The sequence below is a fragment of the Bidens hawaiensis genome, unplaced genomic scaffold (genome assembly GCF_021521415.1).
Source record: "Bidens hawaiensis isolate Kalapana, Puna unplaced genomic scaffold, B.hawaiensis_p1.1 tig00003488_1, whole genome shotgun sequence".
Lineage (NCBI taxonomy): Eukaryota > Viridiplantae > Streptophyta > Magnoliopsida > Asterales > Asteraceae > Bidens > Bidens hawaiensis.
In genome coordinates, this window is record NW_027491195.1 from 1,626,579 (window position 1) to 1,653,354 (window position 26,776).

The 26,776-nt window shown below is 36.5% G+C and overlaps 2 protein-coding genes across 2 annotated transcripts; both read right to left on the reverse strand.

Moving 5' to 3' along the window:
• Positions 1–14,561: 14,561 nt before the first annotated feature.
• Positions 14,562–15,715, reverse strand: LOC143623501 (early nodulin-like protein 17). The gene is made up of 2 exons (XM_077094395.1): positions 15,530–15,715; positions 14,562–14,986 (listed from the first exon to the last, which is right to left on the reverse strand). The coding sequence occupies exons 1-2, from the start codon at positions 15,708–15,710 to the stop codon at positions 14,661–14,663; spliced, it is 507 nt and encodes a 168-aa protein (XP_076950510.1). The 5' UTR covers positions 15,711–15,715; the 3' UTR covers positions 14,562–14,660.
• A 1,238-nt stretch (positions 15,716–16,953) lies between these two features.
• LOC143623550 (chorismate mutase 1, chloroplastic-like) lies at positions 16,954–26,085 on the reverse strand. Its single transcript, XM_077094431.1, has 7 exons — positions 25,902–26,085; positions 24,127–24,197; positions 18,931–19,032; positions 18,773–18,859; positions 18,537–18,680; positions 17,434–17,526; positions 16,954–17,352 (listed from the first exon to the last, which is right to left on the reverse strand). Exons 1-7 carry the CDS (start codon positions 26,083–26,085, stop codon positions 17,116–17,118), a joined length of 918 nt encoding a protein of 305 aa, XP_076950546.1. The 3' UTR covers positions 16,954–17,115.
• Positions 26,086–26,776: the final 691 nt, after the last annotated feature.

The following is a 26,776-nucleotide window of genomic DNA, read 5'->3' on the forward strand; positions in this document are numbered from 1 at the left end:
TCCCCCTAGTTTCATATTATGTTTAATTAAAAAATAAATTAAAGTTACCCATTAAACCTTAGACTTTAGAAATTGTATTAACAAAATTGTAGTAAGATTATAACCTTAAACTTTAGAAATTGTATTAACAAAACTGTAGTAAGATAACAAATTAACTCTCGGACTTTTGAAATTATTAATATACTTGAATAATGTTCGTATTATACTCAAATAGTTGACAATCTTGTTTAAATCTCTAAAGCTTTAAACTTTAAATCCCGGTGTTTCGTTTATTGAATAAAATGAAAAGAAAACTTGCGAACGATAAACATAAATTATCGTGAATATAATATTATTGATGAATAAGGAACAAGAATACGCAAAATGACGAATCGGGTCGATTTAATGAATCAATAGAAATTGACGAACATATGATTTATTAAATTAAACATGATATATATGTGTGTTTATATATATATATATATATATATATATATATATCTTTATAACATAACCGAAAATTTTAAAATGGGTCGGGTTTTCGGGTTTGAAAAGTAACGAATGTTACACACCACCATTTCGTCGTCGGAGCTAACACCACCATCGTCGCGGTTGCAGTTTTTTTTTTGTTAGTAAAACAATTTATTTTGAGATAGGAGTGTTTTATTATTTATATTTCATTCATACAATTTTTTTTGGATACCAAAACAACAAAAAATAATAATTCATTTCATTTCTACAAGTTAACCAAATAAGACAAAGGAATGGTAATGATCCATTTCATTCCATTGTCCATTCCATTCCCTCTTCATTCAATTACCTCCAACCAAACATACCTTAAGAGTATGGGTTATAAACAAGCCATCTAAACCATAGTTATTAAAAGCAGGGCTTTTTTGCACCTAGGCATTTTTTTTTTGGTTGAAGCGACCTTCCAGCGATTTACTAAAAACCAGACGCTAATTTTGGGAGTTAGTCGTTACTTGCTTTTTTTATTTGATTTTTTTTAAACTTGATTGTATTTGATTTGTTTTTGATTTGTCACTCAACCTAGTTAAACAATTTACCTAAAATTAATGGATTTAACAAAATTAACTCCAACATCAACTTTCTAGAATACTAGGTGATTGAAGTTGATAACAATTTTGAAAATTGATGAAGAAATTTTGGCTTTTGTTTTAATATTTATATTTATTAATTTCATGAAAAACTAATATCGAGGCTTGATATAAAACTACTCTCAAGCCGGGGGTCACACCGGAAGCAGTCTCTCTATTCCTACGGGGTAGAGGTAAGGCTGTCTACATCTTACCTTTCTCAGACCCTACCATAGTTTTGCTATTGGTGGGATATACTGAGTACGATGATGATGATGACTTTCATGAAAATTTTGTTTTCATGTATGAACAATTTGTTTATTTTGGGTTTTCAAATTATTTTGTTAGTTTATGTTGAGGATTATGGTTTTGAAATATTTTGTTATTTGAAAAAAGTGACATTTTACATTGCAAATTTTTTTTATTGAAAGTGCGCCTTTTTATTTGTTGAGGCAAACACATTTTTTACGCCCCGCTGATGTTCTGTTTATTTGTACATATATGTGTATGTTAACTTAATCGTTTTACTCGTTTAGTTTAGGAACTTTGGTACTTCATACGTGTTTGTTGTGTTTCAGGTCACAGGTACTTAACACGCTTAATTTGGACCTTTACGAGCACGGAATGAAGACCCGGGATGTCCATCACGCAAGCCGAGGCATTTATTGGGAGTTGCTGAGTGAAGCCACCCATCGCGTAGCGCGATGGGTGTGGGAGGCAGGGCATCGCGCTACGCGATGCCCTTCATTTTGGACTGCGTTGACTTTTGGTCCATCGCGTAGCGCGATGGACCAGGAGAGGAGACCATCGCGCTACGCGATGGTCCCCAGAATCGTGAAAGTTAGGGTTTGAGTTTATATTTCGTTTTGACGACCCTAGACGGAACAAAATTCAGTTTCTAGAGCACTTTTAGAGAAGGAGAGTAGCCTACCATCACTTCCAATCATCTCAAGGCCATAGATATGATCCATAACATCGTAATCGGAGACCAAGAGATGCCGAGACGCGGTAGATCCTTCGAGTCATACACGGGATGTATAGTTTGTAATCTTTCAGTTATTTTCTCATGTACTAGAACGATTGATTGTAATTATTTTGATGTTAATCTATGAGTATTGATGTCTAGTATTATTGTGCACAACGTCAGTTTAGGTTTATTTCGATCAGAACGATTAGTGTGCCAGTTGCTATGTTAATTGCTTATAGGATTGTTTTGACCTGTTAATTATGAGAAAGCATACGTTTGCCCTTAGTTGAGTCACACTGGCAAGGACCGTTTGATAACCAGTGCCGTATGTTAGCGAGCGTAGATGCCTAAGGTTTAACCGGTTAGTCAGTCTGTAGTTGACACAAGATAGTTTATCTGTTATGGGCATGAGTTTGCTGTTAGTTTGCTTACTTGAATTCCCGGGTGTGATTTGCTTTGTTTGATTGATTGAATCTATGATTACTTGCTTATTTATTATAAAACCAAAATCAATTGTTAGTGTGATTAGCACTGTTAACTAAGTTACTTCATAAGTTTAGAAATTGATTTCACTTCACACTTACCACATACTCCTCGTGGTTCGACACCCTACTTACCCTGACTAGCTTAAGGTGATTAGGACACTGATTTACTTGTTTTTGACTAGATAGCGACAGTCAAGCATCAAAATGGCGTCGTTGCCAGGGAGTTAGTGCGCTTAGTGTTTTTGTGTTAATTGATTTCTTTGTTTAATTTAGTTGGTATTTTTTTTAGCTTAGTTTACTTTATTTTCCCATTTTACACGGGGTGTGTTCGTTGTGTATGTAATAGGTTTATGCACACCCGCTATTCAGGAAGAAATTCTCCATTGATTTACGAGCCAGAGATTGAACGTTTAGCTCCGCAGAATCGAGCTCAGATAAGACAGTCAGATATGGAAGGTCAGAACCAGAATCAAAACCTAAACCCACCACCCGAAGTTTTCCAACACGAACCTAACCCACCAAATAATCAAAATCCACCAATTAATGACCTACCACCACCAATAAACACCAATCAACAACCCCAAAATTCAGCCCGACAATCCAGAAACCGAAACCGAAGCCATGACAGACCCGGGCAATCAGTCCCGAACAACACCCCTCATCATCGACAGCCGATTATACGAGATTTTGACCATGTCAGTATTCACACTGAAGACGAAGAAGAGGGGGACGAGGAAGAACGAGGACTAATGAATGACGGGTTTGAGCCGAGAAATGCAAATGAGGGTATACAGGTTGAAGAGGTTGATGAGGTCGAGGAGCCGGTTAGGGTGAGAGATAACAGGTGGAGGAACAGAAATCCGGATCGGGGTGGTATAGGAAGATATCGGGAGAAACGAAGACAGCCGATTCAGGTTAACCGGGGAGGTTTAGAGGAACCGAGGGCCAGATGAAGGAATTATGGGCCTCCGGTTCAGGGTGTTAATAATCAGTTCAGACCGGCTATTTCAGATGGTGCCTCACCTATTGTCCCACAGGTTCACGAGCTGGGACAGCCGACATTTAAACCCCGTCAGTCCTACATCAACAAAGTTCCACATTTTCACGGTCTGGGATCGGAAGACCCGTATTCACACTTGTCAAATTTTTCAGCTATTTGCAGGTCTATCGGTGATGGTACATATGATCAGGATGAGGTTCGGTTGCGGTTGTTCCAGTTTTCACTAAAAGACAAAGCAAAACACTGGTTCAACTCGCTACCAATGCACAGTATTGAGAGCTGGGCCGAGATACAGCTGGTTTTCCTTAACGAGTACTATTCGCAGTCGAAGACTAACGAGGCCCGGATGGAGATTCGACATTTTTCACAGTTACCGGGTGAGTTATTTCATGAGGCCTTTACTCGTTATAAGGAGACGATTAAGAAGTGCCCGCACCATCAAATTGAGTTGTGGGAGTTGGTTAAGTGTTTTGTTGATGGGTTGACTTATGAAGACAGAAAATATTTGAAATCATCGTGTAATGGTATGTTATTGAATCAACCCGAAGAGGACGATTGGGATTTTCTTGAGTTTAAGTGTGAGGATTCCAAGTCAGAAGCAGCTGCTGAACGAAGATGAAAAGTTGGGGTCAGCCGATCGGTTAAATCAGCCTCGAGCGAGTCAGTCAGAATTGCAGAGTTGGAACGAGAACTCGCGGGTTATCGAAAAGAGAAGAAGAAAGAGGTTGGTAAAGTCGGGGTGAAATTCCCGGTTTGTGCTGACTGTGGTGAATTGGAGCATAAGGTTGAAGATTGCCTCAGGTTTGATGATGATGACGAGTACCCTGACGAGGAGGAAGTCAGTTACGCGTATGGGGATTCTAAGGGCCAAGGGTGGTTCAATTCAAATTAGGGGTGTTCTTCGGGTTCGTTTTCGGGTTTCGGGATTTTCGGGTCGGGTTCTTCGGGTTTCAAAGTTTTAAATCTTGACCCGAAACCCAACCCAAATCTCTTATGGGTTTTTCGGGTTCGGGTAATTTGGGTTCGGGTTTTTTCGGGTTGGGTTAATCGGGTTTCAAGTATCCTAGAAAATAAAAAAAAATAAAAAAAAATTAAAAAACTATAAAGCTGTCACACCCCGCCCTAGAGCCTAGGCGTATGACCAATAGTTGGTACCTGTTTTGTAAATATATCAGAGTTATGTTCTTTTAGCGGAAGTCTTTTGAATAAAATATCATTATATTGAAATATCGGGAATTTAATACCCGTTTTAAAATACCTGTCATTTTAAAATATGATTCTTCACAGTATTTTAAATATCTGAGCCATCAGATCACCTCTAATGACTATGTCCTCAATCTTCTTATCTGTCTTGCTTGTCTGTTCTAACATTTACTATTTCCCTGAAATGTGGGGGAAATACGTCAGCTATGTGCAGGTGAATAACGCTGACTCAACAAAAAGGTTTTCATAATCATCATACATAATCATATACAAATCATCTTCGTTATGACACAACACCAATAGCATTCAACGACTCAGTCGGCCTCATCCCATCTCATTGGAACTAAAAATACCAATAGACCACATAATCGGACTTCACTCGCCCTAGAGACAGTCACTTGCCTCATGGTCAGTATGTTTGTAGTGTGCCCACTACAAATCATATATGTATGGATCCAGATGTCACACCCCAACCTAAGGCGGAAATGCCGGGGCATGATCCGATTGCTCACAGCTCGAAGATACTATCATATTTAAAATGTGACAACATCTGATTAATTATTTAATTCAAATAATACACAATATTCAAATACAACAATACAATTCAAATAAATAAATACAATCAATTAAATTTAAGTTTGTCTTCAATATAACCCTAAGGTCTTTCTAAGTGTCCAAACTTCAATCTTCAATCAACCAGTATATGCGTAGAAAATGGAGTTTGATCAACAACACATGTTGAGTGAGATGATCACCAATTTGAAACAACAAATAATATATATATATATATATATATGATTGAGAAATGATTAATGATAAATGCGCAAACCAATCTATGTGGTAATAATCAATCAAACCTTAACAAACCAAGATCAAGTATATTCGTGTGCCAATGACTCGTTGCCAAGCGAATCGGGCATTGATTACAATGACTAAATTGTCGGCTTACCTTTGCCAAGCGAATCGGGCTCCGGTTACTAAGACGGTCGTATGATCATACTAATGAGAACCCTATACAAAAGAGGATATGTTGGACCTCTCCGAAACGTTATCAAGTAAAAAATTAAACATGTAGCAATTAGCAAATAGCATTCAACTGATATTCACACAATAATTATGTTTGCGATTTTGAGTATATACATAGCATAGAAAATATGAGTAAGTACGCATATGTCCCCAAAACATTTGAAAACAATGTATAAAAAGGGGAAAGATCAAACTCACTGATCGATTAAGTCAAACGGAAAAGAATACGACAAGAACGATAATCACACTCCTCGAGAATTACCGACGAGAATCCTAATTAAATGATATGATAAGTGAATTATAGATGATATAATACATATAATGAGTTTAGGATTTCGATATGATTTGAGTTACAATTATGTTTGGTATGTTATGGATTGAACGATTGATCTCTAATGATTGTTTAAAAACACTATTATTAGTTATTACTTAATTATAAAGATCATTATTTATCATGTAATCGAATCTACGAATAACTAGTTAAATAAATATGAGTTAAGACCTGTTATAATAATAAACGTTTAGATATATAATTATCATAAAAATTTATATTTTAGATTCCTTAACGAAATTCGACGGTAAAAATATAATTAATACCTTTAATATGTTTAATACATTTATTACGGTTTTGTTTTAATGATACATATGTGTGTGTGTGTGTGTATAGACACATACATATATGTGTCTAATAAATACGAACAATTTCTTAAAGATATTTTAACGACAAAACATTAATATTGATTTCAAATTTTAATAAAATAACATTGGTTTATTATTATTATTATCATATATATATATATACACACGAAAAAAAATTGTAACGAAACTAATTGACACGAAACGCTTATTTTATGATATCGGTGTAACAAAAATATTGTTTATGTGATAATAAATATTAATTATAACATATTATAATTCATTAAAATAGGTTAAAATAATCAAAATAAAAAGGAATACTAAAACTGGTGCTGCTGGGACTCGAACCCGCGCCTATGGCCGGCTCACAGGGGAACACACACACCAGTTGGTTAACAATTGCAAACGGTTAGTTATATACCAAAATAATTAAACACCCAAATTGATTAAGAACCCTAATTATACAATCGTTAAATCTGTTAATTGTTGATTAAATTAATGTTAGGGCTTATGTTAAACGATGTTAGGGGATTACGATGCATGCTTTAATTACCTGTAACAGTGATGAATCAAGGGATAACGAAGAACCAGACACGACGTCAAGAACAAACTCCGAACAGTGGACTATGGCCAAACACGAAGCAATTAAACTTAGGGTTTTAGATCGCCGAACCATAAAGGAGATGCAGACGTGACGAATTGAGTTATGATTAGCCTTAGGATATATAACTAGTTTCTAGGTTTAAGGCGGTTTGGTTAGTATCTCAATTCTTGTCATACAAGATCTAGTTTCCTAATTACATGAGTTGTTTAGGCCTAAAACAACACGGGAAATCATATACACGATTCAATTCCTAGTCTAGATTGAAAATTGTTGTTCAAGCAACGAAACGGGTCACGGATTTGGTATACGGGTTTGGGTTATGGATCTGATTAAACGGGTTATAAACATAATATACAGAATTTGCAAATCAGTCCCTGGAGATTTGATGTGGGAGCGATAGAGGATTAAAGTTCATGTTTAGGTTAAAAGTGTATGCTTTTCAAAGTTATATATTAAATCAATCCAATAAATAAACATAATAAATTGTATAGATTTCCTCGATAAACGTGCCATTTTTAGTGACAAAATTTCCCGAATATAAAACGAGTCGGGTAAAAGATACCAATTCGTTCTTTGGAAAGCCCGAGTTGTTACACCAGACACATGTATTTTAGCATGAGTGTTTAGTACTACCTTGTATCAAAACGTTTTAGGGGATGTGAACCAATCCTCATGCAAATACTTTCATAACTCTTTACATATAGATAACAGTCCATAATTTATAAGAGTAAACATTTCATAAATATAGAGGATTCGTACCAACCCTCATATAAAATCTTTTCTGACTCTTTATTTATGGATAACCCTCCATAAATATCTTTAAAACAGTACATAGACGTATTCAAGTCATAAAACATTCATAAAAAGGTTGGACGTATTCACCTTATAATCAATGTGTCTCACTGATAATTGCCTGATCTTTATCTCGGACCTTGTACGAGTATAACATTTTATAAATAACTAGATCTACAATCTAGCTATAGACCTTAAGTCTATTTGCATAACCTTTACCTTGATATTCATTTCATTTATAAAACATTTATATACTACGTTTCTTCATTCATAAGATATATCTTTATAATAAAGAATAATATTTTATTCATAACCTTATCTTATAAAAGCTATATTTCACTTATTAACTGATCAAGGTATAGACTATACCCCTGACTAGGGTCTAAGCCATATATAATAAAATAATCGGGCAGAACCCCTACCTGGTATGGCTTGTCTATACGGAATACTTAAACATCCTGTGGGTAACACTCCTTCTTGCACGTACTTCTAGACAATTAACGGGTCGGAATTGCCGGGACTATGGCACGAAAATCGAGGTAAAGTGTGTGTGATGTGATGGAGACTTCATCCCCATGGCTGCCTATTTATAGGCAAAATTTGTGCATCTTCGCGTATCGCGAAGGATAAATGTAGCCGCAATTAATATTATATTCCTTCGCGTATCACGAAGGATTCTTCGCGTATCGCAAAGTTGCTCAATAACTTGGCTGAGTCAACCCGTAGACCTGCCACGTGTCAGCACCAGGTGAGATTACTTCATGCATCTTCACGTATCGCGAAGTTGCTTCGCGTATCGCGAAGGTGCTAAATTTTCATTTTCAGGTGCAAAGTGCACCATCAAAACGCCACATTACGCCCATCGCCCGTGTCCGTGTACGCGTCCAAGTCCGTGTCCGTGCGTGTGGGCGTCGGGTGCTTCGCACCCTCCGCTAGGACTAGTGAGAGTGGTTAGCCATACAAGAACATTACCATGGAAAACTCCTTCCTTATAAAGTGCTCTCATTTCTTTCTCACTTTCCATGTGGGATGGAGTTTCCATACTTATTCATTTAACATGTAATGCTTTATTTTCTTTCACTCATTTCTTCTCATTACTTATCTTAAATTATTTTTAGTCATTTATCTTTATAAACTTGTCAAATTTGGATCAAAATTTTGTGGGTGTTACAAAAGCTAAAATTAAAACAACATATTCTTCTTTGCTTATAAAGCAAATAATCAAATAACAAACCAACATAACTTGATTAAACACTTCAAAAGAAGTGTAAAACTAACTCGAACTATAATCGTATTCAATCAGGCGTAATTTGGTTGTTCGATTTGGTTGCTATTAGTGATAAATGGAAATCATAAATTAATAATAAACAATCAATCTATAATAGTTAGAATGATAACAGTCGATTAGAGCCAGATTTTGATGACTTTGGTGGCTAAGATTTTGCTTATTATAGCTAAAAATATATTTAATTTCAAAACTAAAAGTTTATTCGGGTTTTTCGGGTTGACCCGAAATTTATAAATCAAACCCGAGAACCAACCCGAATTACTTCGATTCGGGTTCGGGTTAGTATTTTCTCGGGTTCGAGTTCTTTGGTTCGAGTTAGTTCGGGTTCGGATATGGGTTTTTTCGGGTTGGGTTTCGGGTAAAAGTGACAGCCCTAATTCAAATACTTGTCATCCGGGCCTAAGGAATCACCCGAATTTCAGATACGGGAACGCGTCGAGTCAGTCGAATCCGAACTTTCAAGGGTCCAGTCAGAATCGACAGCAGAACAGCTACCGTCAGGGTGGTTCGAACAGTCAGAGTTACAGTCGGGAATATAACAGAGATGGTTACCGGGGTAACAGTTCGTCGAGTGATCAGAATCAGGACAGGCAGAAAGGTAGTTCGGGTAATACAGATGAGTCAATTCATACAAAACTTGATGCGTTATTGAAGCTTGTGTAAGATAATCAGAAGGAAACGCAGAGACAGTTCGAGTTAAGGGATAAGTCTTCAGAGGCAATGTCAAAGCAGATTGGTCAGCTCGCAGCAGACGTAGCAAGATTTCAAAAAAATGCGGGTCAGTTACCGAGCGACACCACAGTAAATCCGCAACATGCCAGCTCAAGTTCGAATAAAAATAATAGTGTGCACATCAACGCGGTAAGTCTTGTACCTCATTTTGAAATTACCTGTGTTGAAGTCGAGTCACCACTGCAGTTTGTTGAGGCGGTGGTGAAAGGTGTTAGTGATGAGAATAAATGTGTTGGTCAAGATGAAATGGTTTTCCAAAATGAAGTGAAATTAAAAACAGATGAATTAACTTTTTGTGAAAATTTCACTTGTGAAAAATGTCTAAATGCCAAATTGACCAACACGGATGTTAAGGAGGTGGAGGATAATACCACCTCAAGTAAACTCCAAGACCCAGGAGTGCCATTTTTATCAATTCAAATTGGGGAGTTTAAAACTGATCGGACACTTCTAGATCTTGGAGCATGTGTTAGTATCATGCCCGGCAGTTTATATGATCAGTATGAGTTTGGCCGTTAGAAAGTGTAAACACCACCGTGGTATTGGCGGATCAAACTCGTACAATTACTCGGGGCAAGATGACTAATGTAATGGTTCAGGTGGATGAGTTTAGCTACCCAGTTGACTTCCTTGTACTTGATTATGCTAAAGGAAAGATTACACAATCTGAAGTCATACTGGGTAGGCCATTCCTTGCTACAGCACATGCGGTAATTGATTATGCTAAGGGAGTTTTGGGAATTAAGTGTGGGAACCGTGATAAGCGGTTATTATTGTTTGAAAATGCTACTAACTCTCTTATTGACAAGTGCATATCCTTAAGCACGGGTCATACAAGAGAGGATTGTGTTATGAATGACAGGAAAGAGTTGGAAGGTAGCATGAAGAAGAAAGGTTGGAAGGAGAGATTGAGTAAGATGAAAGATGATGAGAAATCAGTAACAAGGAAAGGAAAAGGTGACAAGGAATCGGTGAGTTTCATTGTGACCTCACCGGTTTATGAGGATAATTGAATCATTTAAGGCATTGTCGAGCTATAGACACGCAATTCAGCGCTGACCGGGAGGCAACCCGGGGTTTGTAAGTATGTTCCAGTTTATTTTCTTTTTGTTGAGTCGTTGTTTGACTTTTTTTTCGAGTTTTGTGCAGCAACTCCCAAGTGTGGGGAGGTTTTGGTGAGGTGCAAGTCATGATAATTCGGTAAGCATTTGGTTAATTTCATGTCAATCCAGGTACGCATTGCAAATTCCGACTTCGGAAACGTGTTCAGGGTGATGTCGGGATGTCGAAACGTGTTCAAATTTATATATATATATATATATATATATATATATATATATATATATATCACCACATCCCACCACCGCCTTCCCACATCTTGTGATGTTTGTCTGTTGTGTATGATTTGTATCTTTGTATATTTTTGTATATTTGTTTGTGTTGCTTTTGGAACTTTGTGGGTGTGTTCGCTATAAACCCTCACGAGACCTCACTCGTCCAACTGGGCTACCGGGGGGTTTAAAGGGCTTGTTGCATACGCTAAATGCAACCGTGATTCCTACGAAAGTGAGTTAGGTATTTTATTATTTTTAATTGGTTAACAAAATATTTTTATGAAACTGACTAACTCGGCTGGGTAATGATTTTTAAAGTATAATAATATTAACTCTCGAAAGACCTAAATCTTATACTTGTGAGTGGTTGCTTATACATGTCTCGAGATTTGTGCAGATTTGGTTATTCGGTATTGGTCGAAGTTGGAGACGTGTGTCACGAGTGTATTGAGAGTTATGGGCCGAGTTTAGCATTGCATTGTCGTGATTATCAGGTGATTTCGGTTTCATAAACTATTTTGTTGTTTTTATTTTAGTTGTTAAAACTGTAATTGTATAATTTGCTTAAACACATCACATTTGTTCCCTGAGTTTTTGAATTGTTAAACTGTCACTTTCAACCCCGTCCCTCAAATGTTCTCAAGTGTTTATTATTTTAACATTGAGGACAATGTCAACCTCAAGTGTGGGGAAGGGGGAAAATTGAAAATTTTTAACCCGATAGTACCTCGAACAGTATTCAGAAACCTAAGTTATTAACTGTCACTTATTGCTATTAATGCCAAGTTAGAGGTTTTTGGTCATGGTTGGTTTTTCAGCTTCTCGATAGTTTTCCCGACAAATGTTTTTAAAATGAGAAGTTGAAATTGGAATTGTTTAGGCAGGGATAACGAGTCAAGGGGACGGGTATATATGTTTCATATCGGCAGCCTTTATTTCCAGAGATATTGTGAGATTAGCCCCTATACTTAATACACATATTATATAGTAAATATAAAACATGTCTTGTCATTTATTGAGGAAAACCGGTATGTTTTACAGAATTAGAACTTGCTTGTCACATGCTTTTCGAGATCTTAATACCACCACCTGTATGGAGATTAGGACTTTAGAAAACCCGTTCCGTACATATTTCCTCACTAAATAAATTCCTTACCTGACATTATCCCTTAGGAGCCCGTTTGGACCATATTCCTTTTTCATTTGATAAAACTGAACATTACATACCATTTCAGCCTTGGCCGTTATTTTATTTTAACCCGTGTGATGAAATCCAGTTCGTTATCGAGTCGTATATATTTCGAGTTGTACTTAGTCAGACGAGTTGTAAAGCTGTAAAGTTCAGAGTTGTAAATATCAGTTATTGGTCTAAAAAAATGAAAAATCAGCAAAAAGACAAAAAAAAGAAGTTATCAGTTTAGTATTTCAGTTATTACTAGCAGTCGAGTATGTAAATAGCAGTTGATTGTGTAATCAGTTCGTTTGTATTCATGAGTCTGTATATTGGTTTGTTTAACTAGGTTTCATCCACCTGAGTCACTAAATAAGCCCAATCCTCACCCGAACCTAAGCATCAGCAAAACCTTAGTCTGAGTCTTTATGTAACCGGTGGTTAATGGGTGGAGATAAGACTAACCTGCAAGCGTATTAATTTGTAATTCATATTAGGTATTTTGAGGGCAGACACATATACTAGCACATCTTTTGCTAGTCCAGATATTAAACCGAGAGGAGTGTTGATAGCGTGAGGGATGTGAACATGTATGCTCTAACCGGAAACAAAGTACACTTGTCTGGGCGATTCTAGGGTTTTATTGTAGCATTAACTTGATTTGTGGGTTGTCAATCTAGAAAGTGCCAGTCTGGGAAACTAGGTATGACCTTAAACCTTACTAGTATTAATGGTGATAATTGGTTGACCTATGATGGCGGTTAATGTTTACTTTAGAGTTTTGCTTGAGGGCAAGCAAAAGATAAGTGTAGGGATGTGATGTTCTGTTTATTTGTACATATATGTGTATGTTAACTTAATCGTTTTACTCGTTTAGTTTAGGAACTTTGGTACTTCATACGTGTTTGTTGTGTTTCAGGTCACAGGTACTTAACACGCTTAATTTGGACCTTTACGAGCACGGAATGAAGACCCGGGATGTCCAGCACGCAAGCCGATGCATTTATTGGGAGTTGCTGAGTGAAGCCACTCATCGCGTAGCGCGATGGGTGTGGGAGGCAGGGCATCGCGCTACGCGATGCCCTTCATTTTGGACTGCGTTGACTTTTGGTCCATCGCGTAGCGTGATGGACCAGGAGAGGAGACCATCGCGCTACGCGATGGTCCCCAGAATCGTGAAAGTTAGGGTTTGAGTTTATATTTCGTTTTGACGACCCTAGATGGAACAAAATTCAATTTCTATAGCACTTTTAGAGAAGGAGAGTAGCCTACCATCACTTCCAATCATCTCAAGGCCATAGATATGATCCATAACATCGTAATCGAAGACCGAGAGATGCCGAGACACGGCTAGATCCTTCGAGTCATACCCGGGATGTATAGTTTGTAATCTTTCAGTTATTTTCTCATGTACTAGAACGATTGATTATAATTATTTTGATGTTAATCTATGAGTATTGATGTCTAGTATTATTGTGCACAACGTCAGTTTAGGTTTATTTCGATCAGAACGATTAGTGTGCCAGTTGCTATGATAATTGCTTATAGGATTGTTTTGACCTGTAATTGTGAGAAAGCATACGTTTGCCCTTAGTTGAGTCACACTAGCAGGGACCGTTTGATAACCAGTGCCGTGTGTTAGCGAGCGTGGATGCCTAAGGTTTAACCGGTTAGTCAGTCTGTAGTTGACACATGATAGTTTATCTGTTATGTGCATGAGTTTGCTGTTAGTTTGCTTATTTGAATTCCCGGGTGTGATTTGCTTTGTTTGATTGATTGAATCTTTGATTACTTGCTTATTTATTATAAAACCAAAATCAATTGCTAATGTGATCAACACTGTTAACTAAGTTACTTCATAAGTTTAGGAATTGATTTCACTTCACACTGACTACATACTCCTCGTGGTTCGACACCCTACTTACCCTGATTAGCTTAAGGTGATTAGGACACTGATTTACTTGTTTTTTACTAGATAGCGACAGTCTAGCATCACCCGCGCTTAGGCCTTCGGAGAGACCCATGCGCCTTAAGTGCGCCTAGCGTATTTGATAGCTATGAACAAAACCACAGCTACCACCCAGTTCAACCAGCTTGGGATTAATACGTTTCGGTCCAATGTTAATAACTGCATTGTAAACATGATTCATGTATCCAACATAATCAAACCCACATATTAACTTTGAACTTTTTGCTCAAACTAAAACAAATTCAACACCCTGAATAATAATAATAATAATAATAAAATTAAAACAAAACAAGTACCAGTTTGGGCAATAAAATCTACCTATCAATTCCAAATAACAACAATTTCATTTACCATCTGCCATCAAATTCAAATATGCATCAAACATGGAATAGTAGCAAGTCCCACACTGCAGCAATGGTGACAGCAACAGGGAAAATGAGCGGGCTTAATGCTGATGAGGCGCTCTTAGACGGGGCAGCACGTGGTGACGGTGGCATCTTGGAGAGGTGTACTTGCATTTTCATGCCACCGTAGCAAGACCCTTTGCTGCTAATGAAGTAGCGGTCATGGGTGACGTTGAGTTCCACCACGTCTCTTCCGGCTCCAGTTGTGTAATTGTGAACAGGATGCTCGGCATTGCAGGTTTCATAGTTGGTTTTGTTTACTTCCAGTATGTCGTTTTGGTTTCGGTCATACATGAAATCTGCACAAAAAGTTTAATGTTTAAGATGTAATCTAATACAGGTGATGATATATATATTTGTTCACATTTAAGTATTTAACATGTTGAGTGTTTATGGTAACTTTGCAAAATGGTAACAAAATTTTCAATTTGTTTCAGTAAAGTCACTCAATCCTTTTTTTTCTTTTTCAAATCATTATTATTATTATTATTATTATTATTTTTCTATTTGGTGTGGGTGTTTGCCCCTCATTAAGTGAGGTGAGGTGAGGTGACGTGATGGGTTCAAATTCTTGCAAATACAAATACTACATTATCCTGATTTTACATAGCAAGGAAGCAACTGAGATGGATCTACAACGTACAATCCTCTCCAGGATTGAATAATAAATAAATGTACACAATCAAAATATCACAATTAACGGATCTGTCTATTTCCAATTCCAGATCTCAAATGTCATACCACTACACTAATAACTTCACTTCCATAATTAAATTAACTTAACACAAATTAACAGCAATTACATATTCTAACAGTAGATCTGAGAGAAATAGAATACTTACACAGCCAGTCACCCAAGTAGAATGTTTGGTTGGCGGCCCAAAGAGTGTAGTTCACATTGCTAGTCCAGCCCATGTTTCCTCCCACGATGAAGCGTTTGCCGGAGACATGTTCCGGCAACATCACGAGGATTAAAGTGGCGGCGCACGATGCCAAAGCCACCGATGTCCGACCCATTGCCATTGGAGAGTGAGTGAGTGAGATTGGCTTTCTAGACAAAATAATAATAATAATAATATCAGTAATGTCGTTAGTAGTATTATCTGCTTTCATTTTATAACAGAAAACGGAGTTCACCCAATTAAATATTATTATTATATATTGGGTGTGTATGTATGTATTTGTATATTTTTTGGGGGGAAAGAAAGGAAACACTCGCTAGAATAATAAATAATAGGAACCACATACCAAAGGTGATGTGTCATTGGATATATAAAGGTATTTTGGATTCAAATGTATACTTGAGAATGGAGATCGTTAGTTATTATTGTTAGTTTATTTAAGAATCAAAGTTGTTCGTAATTCAAGTTTGTGAGGGATTTAATCAAACTGTTAGCGTCGGGTTTTTTAGAGCTCTTCCCTTTCGAAGTTCTTCTTCTTGGGCGCCTCAATTTGGGAGCTTGATCCGGGTATGTAAGTGGATTGGGAATTTGGTTGGCTATGACAGTATTGTTGGTTCCAACCTTGAAACAAAAAAAATTGGGTTATAAAAATATATGGTTTGGGTCGAATTGTGGGATATACAGTGGTGGTGGTGATGACAGACGACGAAAAGAACTGTTTTGTGGATCAATGTAATTTATAAAGCTAAAATGAATTGAGAGCGTATAAACAAATATATAAACATAATTATTTGTGTCTAGACTATGGTTGTAAAACTCCCGGCTAGGCGACGAGTACTCGTCGTGTAATTGCTACAAGGTATGATGTCGAGGCAACTTTCTTTAACCCCGCCTGGTTACTCTGAATTGATAAAAAAATGCTCAACCTCCGCCACAATTGGAGGTCAACTCAAACATATTTTGACTTCAAAAAATTAAACATAATTCATATTTCTATAAAATTAAAAACTGACTGTCATTTTTTTAATTAATGATTTTCAAATTTAAGATGCTTTGTATTAAAAAATGTATCTTTTTTATTTATATTGATATTCGTCATAAATATTAGTAGATTTATGATACTTAGACATATATAAGTTCTTAAAAATAAGTTTCTTTATAACTTACCATGTCCGAGTACTCTCCGCATAAACCCAGTACTCGACCGCCCGCCCTCCCTGGGAGCGCCTTGTGACTTTTGCAACCATGGTCTAGAGTTGGTGAAAATCACTTTTCTACAATTTTCTCTAGCATTGCTGTCTAACAGTGCATTTGATAGCGACAATCAACAATGAAGCATGGAGTGTTCGACACGCTCAAGCATTGAGCAGAGCCAACTTGGACTCGACTAAAAGACTCTTCTTCTACTTAAAACACACATACTCAACCATATAACAAAATGTTTTCACTACAAAACCAATTATTTTCAATACTTCTTCCAAAATTAGTCACTTTACTCATTTCCTATAAAATCAGTTAAAAATCAATCAATCAAGTCTTCTCAACAAGTAGTCAACCTGCACTTCCTTAGTCAACGGCATGATCCACTCCTCATAAACATCAGCAACCAAGCTAGGATTTATTTTGTACACCGGTCCGGCCACATCTTCCCCAAACCCGACCATCACTACTTGCCCGAAAGTCTTGGTTTTAGTTTCCACTCTATTCTTAATTGCATCTTCCACAGCCGGGTACGTCAACAAACTCATCAGTTTTTCCCGGTCCTGCAAGTGTAATTATAATTACTATTATACCCCTTAAGAAACTGAAATGGTATCGTACATACATAAGAGAATGACTCTTACTAGTGCTTTAATGGCAGCTTCATAATCAGCAGGTGAGGCTCGGAATTTGGCTTCAGCTACAAACTTGCCATAGTGGATTCTTTTAGAGAGGGCCTACATAAATGTAATACAATTCGTTTGTTTAGTGAACATAATAAACAGAAACTAAAGCACATGATTAGGCCCTATATTTGTTCAAGTGGTTAGTGCATAATGCAGTTACTTTAGAAAATGGACTTTATAATACAAATGCGTGTAGGCAGGGGTGCAACGATGCAATATGGGTTGATTTTAGAGCTCTTTAACAAGCTTGCGGCTCGCTCAAGGTAAGCTCTGCTCATTGGCTCACTCCGTAGTCACTCGTTAGACTGATTTAGCTTGCTTGTTGGCTCATTAAAATTTAAGCTCAAACTTTAAATTATATGTAGAAATTATAGCTCAAGTTTTAACATACATAAATCATTAAGTTTGTAGATTATTAATTATAATTTTCTGTTGTTTATACATATCAGTAAGTGTAAAAATATAAAATTAAAACAACAACAACAACCATACCCAGTATAAATCCCACCAATAGCAAAGCTGTTAGCAGGGTCTGGGGAGGGCGGGATGTAGGCAAACCGTACCTCCATCCCAAAAGATAGAGAAGTTGCTTCCAGAGAGACTAAAATTAACCCTTTTAAGAAAAATAAATGAGCTGCTCAATGAGCCACTATCTAGCTCAAGATTTTTATGAGCCGAGCTTGAACTCAACATTTTAGCTCATTAAGATAACCGAACCGAGCTGACCCAGCTTGGTTGTAAACAAGCCAAACCTGAGCCCAACTTGGCTCGGCTCAGCTTGATTACAACCCTAGTAGATTTGGGTTAAAAAAATACTGCATGTGGGTTCATTTGGGTCTACTCAATCTACACAAGTCAAAACAGTTCATTCTTACAAAACTTGCTAATTTAAAACAGATCCAAGCGGGTTAGCACCACCCACGACCACTGTTTTTGCCACCACCTACTCTTATCATTTTAGAAAATGAACTTTTATAATGTAGGCATGGTGACAATAATATAAATCTGACCCGATTATAAATGCAAAAAATAATTGTGACTGCATACTTTAAAACGTGTACCTGCAAGCAGTTGGAGTCACACGTCGCTGCGGATCCACAATTTCCATCATTTCCTTCTTTAACTAGCCTAGGAAGAAGGTCTTTAAAGTATATATCCCAAATTTTATTGTTAATATTGATACCATTAGCACAAGAATGCAACACATATCAATAACAACATTTAGAAAAAAAAAATCAAATTTAACTACATATCTTACCTAAAGTAAACAATAAACCAATCATATAACCCTAATTACCTTCGGGTACTGCAAAGGCGGTAACATAGGTTCAGGCAACTCATTTGGGAAAAACGGATGCTCATCAGGACTCTTGTATCTTCCAGCCTGTTATAAAAGAATTTGTCAAGTAACTTTGAAATAATATTTATTTAGAGTAAAGTAATTAATAATGTTACCTGAGCGTAGACCTTTTCAGATTCTTTGAGCATAAAGTCGACTAAAGAACCTTGAAAGCCATCCATGAAGAAAGCATCGGGGTCAAGAGTGTAGATCTCACTCTAGTCTCGTTCTTTGATCTACAAAAAAGCAGGTGAAATGAATATGAATAATAAACAAGACCACAAATCGACCCGGTGACTCATGCTTTGTAAAGTAAACTACCCGGCGGATGCGTGAAGGGTGAAACGTGAATCAGGCATAGGCATCATCATCTGCCAACACAACACGGCAACTTTAATGAGAAATGAACCCAGAATCTTCACTGATTCTGCGTTATGGATGAAGAAGAAGAAGAAGAAGAAAAGAAACAAATCTGGAAGGAAATTAACGGATCGGGTTAGGTAGCCAGGTCAGTAATCAGTAGGCTGTAACCCAAATGCGGAAAGTTTTTTTTTTTATTTAATAAATAAACAAATATAAATATAAAAATTTGTGTTTTTTAGTCAAACGAACAAACATAAATATATATATATATATATAGCTATATGTTTCGTTCGTTCATTTATATTCGTGAATGTTCGTTTATGTCCATTTATTTATGTCTGTTAGCCTGTCAATAGAAAATAATTAAATATTATCTAGAAGACTCATCTACTTGATGGTTATATATATATATGGCTATTTAAGCGTGTTCATTTATGTTTGTTTATGTTTATTTACATTTGTTAACATATGTTTGTTTATATTTGTTCAATTATGTTCGTGAACTGTTTATTGTATTTTAAACAAACGAACATAAAGGAACATGAACACAAAATATGTGTTTGATTAAGTGTCCGTGTTCATTTAAAGTGATATGAACGAACACGAACATGTCCTTGTTTGTGTTTATTCGCTTTGTTTACAGGCCTACAAATGACTCTAAATTAAAGATTGGGTTTGATAAAAAAAAACCCGAGCTTTGTAAAGCTCCTTTAGTTAAAGTCTTGCATAAGGTAATCGTTTTAACTCGTTGATTTTTAACAAGCCTTGTAAAATTTTAAGTTTTACATCTTTTGGACTTCTATGTATCAACTTTACGTACTAGTGTACTACATGAGGTGGGCAAGCATAGGCTTGTTTAAAGTTTTTCTTAAAAATAAACAAGTTTCGGTTTTAAGCGAGTGTTAGCTTGTTTAAGGTAGTACACGAGCTTGCCAAGCTTAAGCTCGTTTAAAGTTGTTCTGAAAATAATTTAAAATGCTTATAAATTAATTAATAAGTAATAAACTAGCTGAGCCGAGCTTGCAAGATGGCATACGAGCCAAGCTCGAGATTTATAAAAAGAGCTCAAAATGAGTCAAGCTTGAACTCTTATAAATCAAAACAACTCGAGCTTGGCTCATTTACATCCATAGAAAAAGATGAAAACAAGATATTTTGTTTTATTTCGATATATCTCAATAGCAATGGAGAAGACAGTAATAAATACAAGGTGTCTAACATTTAAAAAAGGAAAAGACAAATAATGTGTAAAACATAATGGAAAGGTGTTACTGTAAAGGAATGCATCAAGTGAGCTGTCACACCCCTACAAAAGTCGGCGGAATATGTCGAGGTGTAACGATTGTCCATAAGCACATGACACTAATTAAAGTGACAGTATTTAATAAACTCATTTCATTTCACAACATCGAAAATGTCACATAACAATTATCCATAAAATAACCATAAACAAGATATCACAAAATATGGCAAATTTGATATTATTCATTTTTACTAATATCCTAAGGTCTTTGATGTCGTTTTCTTCACAATCATAAATCAACCAAGACGCAAACCTGCAACATTTCATAAAATAAAGTTTGTCAACACAAAGGTTGGTGAGCAATTCATAAGTTTAATCATATTAGTATATAATAAAGATAGCCACAAAACTTGCATACGAAATGATAAATAAAAGTGGTAATTTGGATAAATAGATATCGCTAAACACATTAGCGACACCTAGCTATAAGGGGATGCCAAATAGTCTAGGATTTTATAGTTATCGTTAATTGCATTACGTTAACGACACCTTGCTATAAGGGGATGCCAAATAGTCTAGGATTTTATAGTTCCACCAACCAAAAGCGATAAAACACATAGGCATATAAGCATAGAACACCAAATCGAGCAATTATTTAGGTAAAGTATACAACTATGTTTGTGGTTTAAGATTCAAATATAAAGCATTTTGTTGAATATGTATGAAATGTGCCCAAAATAAAAGATGAAAAATGGGGTATTAAGTACTCACCTTCAAGTAGTAAACTTGAAAGATGATAATTTGGAGATTTGTCGGAACGACGAGTTTAACGCACAATGCCTAAAAAGAAAAGAAGTCTTGAATTTGGAAAGGTTGTTTTGAAGGTCTTTAAACAAAATAAATGTTGAGAAATGTAAATAATTAAAGTTCAAGGTTTAAAATGTAACTATTTAAAAATTTATAATAATAACCATTTAAAAATGTAAGTTTGCTCGAAACCGGGTTAAAGTATCTAACCTTAATATTTACTCAACCTATGTTAAGTAATAAGATGGGTAAAATACAAGAATGCAAATCCCTTTGGAATAAAGATACTAAAACGGTTTTTTTTATCGAGTGTTCGGGTTGTTGGTTCGGGTCTTGATAATTGGTCAAACCCAAAGTCAACTTTCCAAAATATTGAATGTTATGAGATAACTCAATAAAATTTAATAAGACTTAACCAAGTATGTAGTTCCATTGTTTTAGAACAAACAACGCACGTTAAGCGAGTGTTCGGTTTTGTTGGTCCAAACTTTGTTATGAGATCAAGTTGGATCCAACATTTCCAAGTACTTAAGAAAATATTTAAATATCAATTTGTAACTATTTTTAAAGAAATATACAAGTCTTGATGGCTAAAAAAAACACACTTGTGTATCTTAAGCAAGTAAGAATCGGTTTGGTTCGGTTTTCATCTCACAACAAGTTCATAGATGGTTTCCACATGTCCAAACATTAAAGAACTTGTATAATAATGTACAAATAAAAATACTTTAAGTTTTACAACCAAAAGTTAACAATAAAGTCTTTAAACAAAAGTTCGGTTTTCGGTTCGGATTGTGTTTCGGGTTAAGACCGAGGTAAGATTCTACAAACCCATAACCATAGAATTTGTAAAAATGATTTTAGAAACTTAGATCTAACAATAAGTATGTTTAAACAATTATTTAACAAAACTAGTAACAAAGTTCGGTTTACGGTTTAGAGCTATTTACGGTTAAACCGAAGCATAGACTCTTAAAACCCATAACCATGGAACTTGTAAACATGACCAACAAACTAAAATAAGCAAGATTAATATGTACGAACAAGTTATATAGACGTATATATATCAAGGACACGAAGTCCTCCATGAAGCCTTGCCTTATGAGGTCCGAAACCTCACCGACCGGAATCGGAGAAGTAACTACCAAAGGTAAAAAGGGGTGTATATTATATATATGTTGCACAACCATAAACAAGTATTAATAAGGCTACATAATCTAATTAAGATGAAAGACTAAAAACCTTCAAGAACACATAAGAAGATAACCTTGAATCTTTGATGTTTGAAAGAGTTTTTTTTTTTTTTTGAGTTGTAGCAGGGGAAAATGAAGAGGAAAGGTGGTATATATATAGGGTAATGTTGGTGGTCAAATATGGGTGTAAGACACAAGAGTTTTCATGCAAAATTGATCAAGACAAAAACACAAAATAACAAAATAAATAAATAAATAAATAAAAATAAAAATAAAAATAGGATATTTTCAAGACCCAATAAGTGTGAAACAATATTGTAACATAAATCCATCATTTTGATTATAACATAAGCTTCGGTTTACAAATCGGGTCGGTTTACATAATAAACAAATACAAAAACGAATACAAACAAGACCCGAAATTGATGAATGTCACATGAGCAATCAAGGGAGAATAATTTAAGTATGGTGAAGGTTGGCCAATATCGTTTGCTCCCCCTCAAGATGGAGCATGCAGGTTACGGATGCCCATCTTGTCAAGAAGCGTCTGAAGGTGTTTTGCTCCTAATCCCTTGGTATATAAGTTGGCAATTTGCATCTTCGTGTCAATATGCAATGGAATGATGTCTTGAGACTCAACCCTCTCTCGAACAAAGTAGCAATCCATTTCAACGTGCTTGATACGTTCGTAAAAAACAGGGTTGTTGGCAATGTGGTGTGCCGCATGGTTGTCACAGAATAAAGGTGTAGGTCCCGTATGATCTATTCCCAAATCTTTAAGGATCCAACGCATCCATATAATTTCATTAACGGTAGTGGCCATTGCTCTATACTCTGCTTCAGCGGAGGAACGAGAGACCACAAATTATTATTATTATTATTATTATTATTGTTGTTGTTGTTGTTGTTGTTGTTGTTTTCCATGAAATTAGAGCACCCCTAAAGAGTAGAAGGTAACCTGTTCTAGATCGTCTGGTATAGGGACATCTAAGCCAATCAGAATCACAATAAGCAATCAAGTTCGTTCCTCCATGTTGTGGTGGAAGAATACCTTGCCCAGGAGTAGTTTTGAGGTACCGCAAGACTCGTATTGCGGCTTCCATATGACTTTGACGAGGGTCAGCAACGAACTGACTTAAAACATTCACTGAATATGCAATGTCGGGTCAGGTGGCTTGTAAGTACAAAAGTCATCCGACCAAGCGTCTATATTGGTTGACATCGATTGGTGACTCTTCTTCCCTTCTATCCAACTTCAAATTTTGTTCAAAAGGAAAAGAACTTAGCCGACATCCTTGCATTCAGCTATCTTCTAAGATATCCATGGTGTGTTTCCTTTGGCTAAGAACCAAGCCATCGGGTGTTTTTGTAACTTCTATCCCGAGGAAGTATTTCAATTGACCAAGATCCTTTATCTTGAACCACTCATTAAGAAAAAACTTGGTTTGTTGTATTTTTGTCGGGTTATTTCCCACAATGATGACATCATCCACATAGATGAGAGCCACAACAAAGGAATCTTGAGATTTGTATGTGAATAAGGAATGGTCCGCTTTAGATTGTTGATATCCAAGGGTAAGGAGGGCGTATGTGAACTTTTGGTACTAGTTTCTTGAGGCTTACTTCAAACCATAAAGGGATTTTCGTAGCCGACAAACTCGTGTTTCATTTTCTTTTGAGAATCCTTGTGGTATTTTCATGTATACCTCCTCCTTCAAGTCTCCGTGTAAGAAAGCATTATTCACATCGAGTTGGTGAACGATCCAATCTCTTTTAACTGCAACAGCGAGGAGTGTTTTAACTGTAAGTATCTTGGTCACCGGCGCAAATGTGTCATGATAGTCAATCCCTTCCTTTTATGTAAATCCATTGGCAACAAGTCGTGCCTTGTACCTTTCAATTTCACCATTTGGGTTTGTATTTTATCTTGTAAACCCACTTGGATTTAATGGCTCGTTTGCCCTTCGGTAAGGTTTCAAGAGTCCAAGTTCCGTTTTCTTCGAGGGCCTTTATCTCCTTTTTCATGGCTTCTTTCCAATTCTCTTCTTGCTAAAATATTTCAGCTCTTTTTTGGAGCTAATGGCCGTTAGAAAAGCTTTGTGGGTTTTACAAAATTTATCATAAGAAATGAAGTTAGCAATAGGGTGTACCGTGGAGGTTCCTTGGTTGGATGTGGGTTCAGCGTAGTTGACCGATGGGGTGAGGTTTACAATGAACTCGTGGAGGTGCTTTGGTTGAGTTCGATTCCTATTGCTTGGGTAATGGACTCGTGGTGGTGTGCCACCTCCATTTGGACAAGAAGTGTAAAAGTAAAGGTGTTTAATTTTTCTTTACCTTGAGCTGGCCCACTTACAAGTTAAAAGACATCGCTATCGGTGGTAGTTTTGTTCGAGACCAAAGGAGCAAATGGAAAAATTGTTTCACAAAATTTTACATCCTTGGTTACAATAATTTTGCCACCTTTTATGTCATAAATTTTATATCCTTCGAATCCTTGAGGATATCCCAAAAAAACACTCGGACTCCCCATTTCTTCAAATTTATCGCCTTTTATATTGGTGTTCCTATAATTGGTGAGGCAACCAAATACTTTCATGTGATCATAATCTGGATTCTTGCCAAATATTAATTCCTATGGTGTCTTATTTTCAATCGCCATGGAGGGTAGGCGATTAATGATATAAGTTGTCGTTAACACACTTTCTCCCCCAAAAACTTTTAGTCGAACCTTAATGCACGCGCCACCTCGAGTAAGTGCCTATGTTTTCTTTCCACTACCCCGTTTTGTTGGGGTGTGTGTGGACATGACGTTTCAATCAAAATGCCATTCTTAGTGTTAAAATCTTTCATAAAATTTGATGTAAATTCACCACCGTTATCACTCCTGATTCTTTTGATAGACTTTCCAAATTGAACTTCTACCATTTTGTGAAAATGAATTAGGCATTTGCTAGCATCATTTTTATATTTAATAAGAAAGACCCATACGGCTCTATTATAATCGTAAACGATAGTGAGAAAATAATTTGACCGAGAATATGAAGGGATACGATACCGTCCCCAAATGTTGCAATGAATTAATTCAAAACACTCGCTTGTTTTGGAGGTGCTAGTAGGAAAAGGAGACCTTTTGTGATTGGCTTTTGAGCAAGAATCGCAGTCTTTATTCCAAAGTTTAAATGAAACATTACTTAGAAAACCAACTTTATTAATTTTTTCTTCTGACGCATGATCCAATCTCTTGTGCCATGTATCTATGGTTGCCGTCATCGCTTTTCTTTCACCCCCTAACCATCCCCATGAGGTACAGATTACTTTCATATCTACCCACACCAGTCAAGGTTCTCTTACGTAACCCCTGCATGGCACAAAAATCAAGGAAAAAGGTAACCGCGCATTGGAGGTCGTTTGTTAGTCGGCTAACCGACAACAAATTACAATTAAACATAGTAACGTGAAGAACCCCCTTTTTTTTTAATACCCCGCCCCCGGAGAGTGTATTCCCCTCTTCCCTCAACGGGTATAGCCTCACCGTTTGGTATGATAGCAGGGGTCTCGTATGCAGCCTTTCTTTTGTTTTCAAGAAGATCGGTTCTATAGGTCATGTGTTCGGTGGCTCCCGAATCCACAACCCAATCCTCGTTTTCTTGTAACATACCTGCCATATTGCGGCTGGTGGTAGAATTTTAGAGTAATTTTTTAACCTGCTCTGATACCATATTAAAAAAGATGAAAACAAGATATTCTGTTTTATTTTGATATATCTCAATAGCAATGGAAAAGACAATAATAAACACAAGGGGTTAACATTTAAAAAAGGAAAAGACAAATAATGTGCAAAACATATGGAAAGGTGCTATCGCAAAGAAATGCATAGTGAGCAAATCAAGGGAGAATAATTTAAATATGGAGGAGGTTGGCCAATATCTTTTAGTGAGTTGGGTATTTAATTTAAATGAGCCGAGTTCAAGCTCTCGTAAGTCAAACAGACCTAGCCGAGCACGACTTAATGTGAGTCCATAGATTATGCTTCTTGAAAGTTGATTATTCTCGACTTTTGGTGTGACTAAAATTCACAAATTGAAGCACGCTAGATTGATATAAATGAGTTGAATAAGAGAGAAATATGGCTTCGCATAGAGATAATTATGCATTTAAAGGTGTGCCCGGTGTACTAAGCTCCGGTGTTTGCACAGGGTCCGGGGAGGAGCCAGATCAATTCGCTATCTGATGTGCGCAGCCTTACCGTGCACCTTTTTGTGCAAGAGGTTGTTTACATGGCTTGAACCCGTGACCTCTAGGTCACGAAACAACAACCTTACCAGTTGCTCTAATGTCCGCCCTCTAATTATGTAT